Genomic DNA, 9,672 nt, shown 5'->3' with positions numbered 1-9,672 from the left:
GCTGCTGCCTGTATTGGATTTTGGCTCCTACGCTTTGGGTGTAGCATGTGGAAAAATAGCTCTTTTATGTTCTGTTTTAGAGACCTAATATATCGGTCCGACCGGGATTTGTAAAATTCCAAAAATTGTCCGGGATTTTGTTTTGCTCGTTACTCAGACTGTGTAAACAAGCATAGCCCTGCATATATTAGTTCGTTCCATGCATTACCGGTAGATGTTTTGAACTTACACGCAGCGTAGCTTGAAAAGGGTTTCTGTGCGTGTGGGGCTGTTTTTATGACAAATAACAATGTTTAACTTGTTTCATTATATTTCAAAATGTTTCGTTAAAATTGATCATTTTTGCAACCAGTGAGGACTTTTTTTGTGTTTAAATGGAAAAAAAAAACTTTGTTTAAAATAGGGCTATATATTTTTTCTTTGTTTGCTATTATGGAAGAGAATTAGCAACCCTGCGATTGTTTAAACGTTTACTAAGAGGTTTAATAAAAACTAGAGAGTTTAAATTGATTTTTTTTATTAGAAAAAGATTCATTTCTTTGGAGGCATGTGTAGAGTGTCGATTATCCCCCCCCGCCCCCTCTTTTTTTTAAACCAAAATATGGTCACCCTAATTTAAATCTTGAAAGTCAAGAGTATCATCTTAAAATAAACCTCTACCACTTCTCTGCGTTTTGGTGAAGTGCTATATAGATGAATGGTGGCGTGTTTTCTTATCTACCCAATTCTGAGCCGAATCCCTGTAACTCAGGAAAATCTTAAGAAAGATCTGAACCAGTAGGAGGCGATCTTCCTTACAGACCCTCTAATCCAATGAACTGTCCTGCAGAAGACACTGTCCTTGGGATGAGCTGTTAAACCATACATCGAAGTCCTGGCTGGTAATTTACTGGCCCTGGGGTAGTGTTTGTAAGGGTAGGGATGTTAACCCCTGTGTCCTGTAACGCGTCTCCCACAATCCCCCTGGTGAGCTGCTGTGCAGTGGGGAGGCTGTGTGTCACCCAGGAGGGGCTGCAGTGCGGTGGTGAGTGATGTGGGATCCCTATACCTCAATGGGTTTACCTCAATTGTCTCGGATGGGAAATTTGCTTTGCAGAGAGGTACAACAAAATGCAATACATTCAACATAACATGAACCCATCAACAAATCACCAATGCTAAAGTATCACATAAAATTATCATCAATAATATTATATATTATAGAGCACGTTTCTGGACACTCCACTCAAGTCCACCACCACCAGTGTGCAGCCCCACCTGGATGATGTGACAGCAGCCAGAGTGCTCCAGTACGCTCCCCACACACCAGCTCTCAGTGGGGAGGAGAGCAGAGTAATGAAGCCAGTTCAGAGAGGGGGATTATTAGGAGGCCAACTGCTGAGCTTCAGTGGGCTGCCAGTTGTGAGTTGCAGGGTGATATGGCTGCTGGGAATTAAATGAATTAATACATTTAACAAAAATCTTGAACATATAAATCCAGACATGTAAAAAGTAGTGGCATACAAAGTAGTTTCTATTTGAAGGTGCAAATGCATATATGATGAGAAAAAGTATATATACATTAAGTAAAACATAAAATCTATTGTCCAAATTAAGCAGGTTAATAGCCACAGGAGTAAAAGATAACTTTGTTCTAAGTGGAGTCTTGGAAGGAGATCAGGTTCACTGGCAAATTTTACTGGACACCAATCATTTTGCTGGCCACCTTCGCAGTCCTGCTGTCTGTTTTGATTGTATGTGTTCAGGCTACGCCAGTGAATGTCAGGACAGATTCAATGACAGTTCTATAGAATAAAGTCATTGTTGCAGTGCACATATTAAAAGGGTGGCGTTTTCTCACGAAGAACAATCGCTGTTGGCTCCTCTTACGTGGGGCTCCCATGATGTGGGATCATTGTGATGGGATGAACGGTATAAGTGTACAGCGTGCCTGGGAAGTCCTAACAGTTTGAAAATGTATACCCATTTCCGTGCGGGACGTGTTTGTGAAAAAGCGGTTTGCCGCTGAAGTAGGTCAGAGTGGCTCAGTGATCCTCACTGCAGGTGCTGGGGAGCTGCAGGGTCCGCCGGTGGTCACGGTGTCTGAGCTCTGGGCGAGGGGGTTGCGTCGCCGGGCGAGGGGGACCCCCGTCAGCGTGCAGGGCAGCAGGCGGAATTGATTTTCAAACCAAGCGGTGGAAAGAAATTAGGACAAGCAACGTTTCGGCTGTGGAGCCTCTTCGGTGGTGTGAGGAAATGTCCGTTTCTTTACTACTTGCTGAAGTCAATCGGTGATGGGCTTAATTGGTTCATATTGCTTCACAGTAAGTGTCCCTGAGGAGTACGAGTTAAAAAGAATAAAAACAAGAATAGTATACTTTATTTTTGTGTAGCACCTTTAAAAGTGGCTTCTCAAAGAGCTTTACAGAACAACAAAAACAAGTTCCAGTAAAGTCCTTTCAGGCTCTCAGAGCCCAGTAGAGAGGCAAGCAGTGCTCTGTACCGCAGGTGGTGTTTTGTGGTAATTTTGCGGTATAAATAATTACTGCAAAGCAGACATTTTGCTCCAGGGATCAGGATGCAGAGGGTGAGATATTGCAGTGAAAGAGTAGTGAACCACCAGTACTTCCTAATTACTGTTTCTGAAAATTATGAGAATAGATTAACCTGATGCAATTATTAATTAATAACATAACATCACTTTATTAACCCTATACAATTTCTTGCATTAGGAATTTGTCTTTTCACATACCCCAGCTTGCTCTCCATGAGACACACAGACACGGAGAGAGCCTGGGGTCAGAGCGCAGGGTCAGCCATTGTTCAGCACCCCTGGAGCAGTTGGGGTTAAGGGCCTTGCTCAGGGGCCCAACGGAGTGGGATTCCCCTGCTGGCTGCAGGATTTGAACCGGCAACCTTCCAGCCACAGGTGCAGATCCAGAGCCACAGAGCCACTGCTCTGCCCATAGGAGGAATAATCCCTACACTTATACCGGGCTTTTCTGGACACAACGTGACAGCAGCCAGAGTGCACCAGTACTCTCACCACACACTAGCTATTAGTGAGGAGGAGAACAGAGTGATGAAGCCAGTTCAGAGATGGGGATTATTAGGAGGCCATGATTGGTGAAGGCCAGGGGGACGTTTGGCCAGGACGCCGGGGTTACACCCCTACTCTTTTTGAGAAACACCGTGGGATTTTTAATGACACAGAGAGTCAGGACTCTCAGTTTTATGCCTCATCTGAAGGATGGTGTCTTTTTACAGTATAGTGTCCCAATCACTATACTGGGGCATTAGGAACCACATAGACCACAGGGTGAGCACCCCCTGCTGGTTCCTTCTGAACCATACAAGCATTCTTAGGAAGAGCTCTTGTGTTCACTATCCTCAAGGACACTGACAGAGTCCACCCAGCCAACTTCTTCACAATCAACAAAGAAACACAAACTGGAGGTCACAAGTGGACACTACTGTACATGGTAGTGAACTTAAAACCAACAACAGGAAGAATTTCTTTACCCAAAGGGTGGTGGGAGTATGGAACAAGCTATTCAAACATCTTGTTGGGGCTGATTTTTTAAAAAGAAAATAAGCTTTATTTTTATCGATGTATACAATTCTTACAAAGAATAAAATTTTAGCATACAATTTATACAAGTATACAAAATAGCTCATAAAAGGTTATTGTCCATTATCCAATTTAGCAAGTGGTCGTTAAGGCTGGATTCACGGAACAAAGTCCCTCCAAGCCTCCCGGGTTTTTCCACCTGCTTTAGTCTCCAAAAACCTGTCCCGGCTCTGAAACGGCGGTTGTCCGGTTCTCCGCAGGCGGTGCTGTTTCCTCCTCAGGCCCTGTGCAGGGCCCACAGACGTTTCCAGCACGACATTTCTAGGGAGGAACCTCACCTGACTATGTCTCCATTCTTCCTCTGAGGTTCGCTAGCACCCTCTCCTCCAGCTCTCTCGCCCTCCTCCCTGTGCTGTATCCTGGGGAGCTGAGCCCCAGGCAGTGTGCTGTGGAGGCCGGCTGCAGGATACAGCATCTTTAGAGCCTCATGGGAACTCATGGAGGCAGGGGATCCTGTTGGGCCGACCCTGGGTTAGATCCTTCAGAGGACAGCCAATATGTTGTTGTTTTTTAATTCGCAGAACAGCACCCTGCGTTTTATGACGTTTTCCAGATGTAAGAACTCCTAAGAAAGAAAGAAAGTCAGGGGTTTCCTGCACCACCTCATGTTAATTTAGGTAAACAAGGCCAGGACTCGTGATAACCAGTGGATTTGGAGTAATACCCCACTGACCCCTTTGAAAGATTTCTATTTATCCCCGACGCAGCCTTTTGCACTAGATGGAGCCTTCCACCAGGTGGCAGCAGAGTGCCCTTCTCGGCAGCTCGCTGAAGAAATCCGGGTTCTTTGTAAACAGGGCGGCCAACATCAAAGGCAAGACCAGCTCTTTAGCATACCGTGATGGACGGCTGGTCCGGCCAACCGTGTTGGCCGCGGGGCCTGACGGGGGGCGGGCGCGGGGGATCTGATTGCATGGAGCGCAGTCCTCCGAGCTCGAGCCCCACAAGCCTCGCCACAATAATGAATGGAAAGTCAGAGCAGCCAAGTCAGAATAGCAGATATGCGGTCGGATAAAATGATTTCATCAAACCAGGGACGTGCATCCAGACTCTGGTAGACTGGGCGAACCCCACAGGACACGCGAGGTTTGAAGGCTGGAGTTACGTCTGTGTAGATATTTGAACTTTTCAAAGTTTTTTTTCCTACCTTTTTCTTACAACTTTTAAACAACAAACTTTTTTTTTTACTCCTAAAAGGCGTCTATCGAGTTTTATACAGAAACGCTGAAAAGCTGAAGTAAAGCGGATTTTATTTTTTTTTTACTGGACGTTTTGACTTTGGCGTTGCGAGCCAGCCGGAGATGTGAAGAGCAGTTTCGGAGGAGAGACCGTAGGCAGGGGGAGCGGACGGACGGATGGATTTGGGGAGATTTCCGAATTGTTTGGGGGGAAACGACCTGCCTGAAACCAGCGGAAATACCCTTTTTGGTGGAGTCTGAGCGAAGGAGAGGGCTCGGCTCTCGAAGGGAGATCTGTCGGTGTGCGTCGGGGGCTGCGGCGGTCTTGCCCGGAGCGCAGACATGGGGAACGTGGAGAGTGTGGACGGGCAGCCGGAGGTGAAAGCGCATTTCGTGCCTCACAAGGTGCCCATGCCCGACGCCTGCGAGCTGGAGGAGAGGTTCGCGCTGGTGCTGGTGAGTCGGCTTGTGTGCGTGTGTGTGTGCGTGTTTTCTTTCTTTCCTGCGAGCTTAATTGATGTTTTTGTGAAGAATTGCGGCGGGCGGGTATAATTAACTTCACGGTGGGTCTGCGAGTGGGGGGATCTGATGGACTTCTCGCCTTTGTCTGGGGGGGGGGAGAAAAAAACCGGTCCCGGGGGAATTGCTGTGAGGCGAGTGGGAGCCGTTCGCACGTTTTTAACGTTATTTCCCACCTGTTAGTGTCGTCGTCGTTGTTGTAGTTGTTTGACACTCGGATAAAACGGTGTTTTGGGTCAGTGTGCGCTGGTATGCCTCTCAAAAGTTGAAATGAGAAAAAAAAAGAAATCGCATCTCTTAATTACTGTTATTCAAACGCGCAGCGTGCGTCTCCCCCCCGCTTTCTGGGGCGATTGGAGCCCGACTCGGGTAACAAACTGCCGAATTTGGGTCCCTTCTGTGTCCGTCGAGGTCGTGGGAGCTGGGGGGGGGGAGAGAGAGGGAGAGCTGTCCGAGTTTTTACAGCCCTCGGAATGACAGAGGCGCAACTTCTGTGGATAAAGAAATCGCGGTGGACTTTTTTTTTGTGTGTGTGTTCGCTCGACTTGACTTGCTCTCTGCGCTGTGGAGTTGCTGATATTGTAAAATTACGCGACCTGGCCCCTCCCACCGCTCCCCCGCGGGTCTCTTGTTTCTGAAAGCCAGGCGGCCGGGGCTCTGGGAGCGGGGGGTCTCAGCCCGGGCTCCCGCCCCGGTGGCTCGGTGGCTCTCCCAGCGGCGAGCCGAGGGGGCAGGAGAGCCGCAGACGCTCCGCCAGCAGGCGCGGGTGTCTCCCGGGCAGGAGCGGATGTGCGGCGCCGTTGCCACGCAGCCGCCTCGGAGGGCGAAAGAAGCTTCGGGGAAGCAGCTCGGTGCAGAAAAAGTCCCGAAGCACGGGTGGCGTTGCGTTTTGGAAGCCCCGTGCGAATTTCCCACCCCGCGCCCTCTCCTACACGTTTCCACACCCCGCTACACGGCGCAGCGAGCGGGGGCGACCTCCCTGCCGCTGGCGTGTGCGCGGAGGACTCGTGAAATGAGCAGCCTGGAAGTCTTGAGCGGGGAAGTTGGGCGATCTCGGTTGTGGTAGTGTTTAAGTATCGCCCCCGTGGACGCCCACATCAGCTGTGATGATATCAGCCTTTAAGGCGTTATTGCTTGCCGTGTTAAGTTAGGCGCACAGGAGCGACACCAGAGTATGTACTCTGTCGCTCCCACGGACGTGCGTGATTCCCAGATCTGGGCGTCTCCTTGTTTATGTTCGCATGTCCCCTGTCCGTTTCCCCGGTGTGGGCCGGGCAGGCGCGGCGGGTCGCCAGGTCGGGGGGACTGGCGCGGGAACCGTTGGATTCTCTTTTCGGCACAGAGCAGCTCTCTCGGAGGATGGCGTTGGTCTGGCAGGAGGGGGAGGAGGGCAGGGCAGCACGAAACCCCCTGCCCACGCGGTGGTGTTGTTGTTGTGGTTATTTATCACGGTTTCGTGTTTCTGGGGTAACTGTAGTAGCCTGGGAGGAGGGAGCCGGGGGCCGATGAGGCACAGACATCGGAGACTGACTGAAGCGTTGGAAGAATGCTCCCTGTGTCTCTGGCGGAGCAGAGCCAAACACAGGCGAAGTGAGGCTTCTGTCTCTTAAATGGAGGCCGCGAGGCTGAACCCCTCAGAGCTGTTGACTCCTGGCCAGGCTCATGGGAGCCCAGAGCCCATCCAGGAAGTGCAGGGTGGCGCCACACCCTGGTGGGGGCTTGATGGAATAATCAGGGCATTGCTGTGGCCACCCGTCCAGTCAGTCCTCTGACCACCGGCCTGAGGGGGCGGCGCAGAGATTGTGGCTTTTATCACAGTCCCGCTGGATTCGCTGGAACTCAGTCGCCCTGAAACTGGGACCCGGGGCGTCGATGTTGACCCCCAGGTTCATGGCGGCAGAGAAGCAGCTCTCGGGGACGGACGCCCCCCTGTTCGCTTTCGCCCTGCCTACGTGGAGCACAGCAAAGAGCCGTCTCCTCGGTTTCCCCTCCTCTCTCTCTCTGTACTGCACTGCGGAGAGGCTGTGCCTGCCCTGTGGGCTTAAGTATAGGAGGGGACAGGCCTGGTCTCTCATTACCCTCTCTGAATTACACAGGAGCCCTCTCTGGGCCTTCCTGGCATCGGCGCGGTTTTTCTGTCCCGCTGTTGGCTCGGCTCTTGTCCCGCCCGCGGCTGTGTGTCTCATCGGCTCTGTGCTTTGTGCTCTTGTCTCTAGACTTTCCTTTGACGCTCGTGTTGGTAGGTGCTGCTGGGGTCCCTGTCCGCTCTGCCCAGGTGGGGAATGAGCCCCCCGCTCTGGACAGCGGGCTCCACAGCTCCTCGGTCAGTCCAGCAGGTGTGGTGGGTCCCTTACATGGCAGACAAGGCCAGCAGAAGAGCACGGAAGGAGCTCGATCTAGGCAGAGCGGCCATGTGCTGGTTCGCACTACTGCCTCACGGTTCCAGACCCCTGGGTTTTATTTCAGACGGGGGGGGCCGTCTGTGTGGAGCATGCATGTTCTGTCCTGCATGGGGTCTCACCAGGTGCTGCAGTTTCTCCCCTCCCAAAGACCTGTGGGTTAAATTTGATCTGTAGCAGTCAGTGGTCCCCTTTCAAGAGCTGTCAGCGGGCTTTGAAGGGTCTTCTTGCCTCTGTGGTTTGTCTGATGCGTTGATGTTCGTCTAAGACTTCATTGTACAAATTTAACCATCCTGCACATGTTTGAAACGGCTAGTGATTTATGGAGACCTAAGAAACTATTAAGAGTTCTGCTTTCGAGACAAACACGAGTCTCCATCTCAGCGATGGGCTTGTCAACTCCTGCTGCCTTCACTCAGGCCGATATGCGGCATTGGTTTACGCAAAGGGTTGTGGGTGTATGGAGCGAGCTACCCCACCACGCTATTAAAGCCAAGATCCTCGTTTTCTTTCAAAACACTGCTGGGCAGAATCCTTGGATCTGTTCGCTCCCACCTGTCAGACAGGCCAGCTGGCCTAATTGTCTTCCATCCTTCCAAATGAACATAACTGTGTGCGTGTTCATCTGAAAACCAGCCACATCATGTGTTGGGGGGGGGGGGGGTTCTCTCCAGCCCACCTGGAGCCCTGTCGCCCATGTGCTGGACAGATTGAGAAGAAGCAGCCAGTGTGGTTCCTGCGGTGTCCATGGACAGTCCCTCCACCAGCAGGGGGTGCTCAGCCTGCTCTGTGTTGAGTGAGCAGCAGCGTTCAGTACTCGTTACCGGAAGGTCATGGGTTCGAATCCAAGGTCAGATACTTGTGAGCAAAGTGCTTCACCTGAATTGTTCCAGTAAAATACCCAGCTGTATACATGGGTGCGAGTGTAAGTCGCTTTGGAACAATGCAGTGGCCGGATATTATTAGTAGATTAGTAATTGTGTGTATGTCTGGGTGTCCTGGTGCGGTGTGTGGCTGGCAGAGCATTCCTGTTTACAAGCAGCGCGCGTCGGCACTGGTGGGGTCACGGCGATGGTGTCTCAGTCCTGCTGGGGTAGTCCTGACTCTGTCGCCCACAATGCCCTGAATTAATGGCTCATTATCTGCTCTTGCAGGCAGTCTCCTCTGAAATGGAACTTCCATATCTGTACATGGGTCGCATGCGAAGATCTTGTCTGCCTTTAAAAAAGTCAAAATGGAAAAGGAAGATAAAGCTTCAAAGCTGTTCAGTTGCAGGGGGAGATTATTTTTTTCTCTCTTGATTTGTTTCTTTTACCTCTTCTCTGAAAGAGGGAAAAACAGCTCTCAGCACAGAAACACACCCTGGGTCTGTGTAAGGAGTGAAGTCGTGTTGTCGTGTTCTGGTTCACACTGCGCATGGAGGACACGACTCTGTCTGCACCAGCCAAGTGGACACTGCTACGTAATGTGCCACTGCTATGCTCTGCTCTGCCCTGAGCTGCTCTTCTCTGTGCTACGATGCTCTTCTTTCCTCTGCTCTTCTCTGCCCTGTGCTGCTCTGTTTTGAGCTGCCGGGCTCTCCTCTGCCCTGTGCTGCTCTGTTTTGAGCTGCCGGGCTCTTGTCTGCCCTGTGCTGCTCTGTTTTGCGCTGCCGTGCTCTCCTCTGCCCTGTGCTGCTCTGTTTTGAGCTGCCGGGCTCTCCTCTGCCCTGTGCTGCTCTGTTTTGAGCTGCCGGGCTCTCCTCTGCCCTGTGCTGCTCTGTTTTGAGCTGCCGGGCTCTTCTCTGCCCTGTGCTGCTCTGTTTTGAGCTGCCGGGCTCTTCTCTGCCCTGTGCTGCTCTGTTTTGAGCTGCCGGGCTCTTCTCTGCCCTGTGCTGCTCTGTTTTGAGCTGCCGGGCTCTTCTCTGCCCTGTGCTGCTCTGTTTTGAGCTGCCGGGCTCTTCTCTGCCCTGTGCTGCTCTGTTTTG

General features: G+C 51.2%; 1 protein-coding gene across 4 annotated transcripts in view; it reads left to right on the top strand.

The window, feature by feature from the left end:
* The first annotated feature begins 4,622 nt into the window (after positions 1–4,622).
* fmnl3 (formin-like 3) overlaps positions 4,623–9,672 on the top strand; it is a 57,154-nt gene continuing 52,104 nt past the window's right edge. For all 4 annotated transcript variants that reach the window (XM_088916700.1, XM_088916692.1, XM_088916684.1 and 1 more), the window contains exon 1: positions 4,623–5,244. In XM_088916700.1, the coding sequence (XP_088772826.1) occupies positions 5,131–5,244 (114 nt within the window). In that variant the 5' untranslated portion in view covers positions 4,623–5,130. The remainder of the gene's footprint in view (positions 5,245–9,672) is intronic.

Source organism: Atractosteus spatula, chromosome 1 (genome assembly GCF_055471065.1).
Source record: "Atractosteus spatula isolate fAtrSpa1 chromosome 1, fAtrSpa1.hap1, whole genome shotgun sequence".
Classification (NCBI taxonomy): domain Eukaryota; kingdom Metazoa; phylum Chordata; class Actinopteri; order Semionotiformes; family Lepisosteidae; genus Atractosteus; species Atractosteus spatula.
The sequence above is the reverse complement of the archived record's forward strand: the minus strand, read 5'-3'. Positions and strand labels throughout refer to the sequence as shown.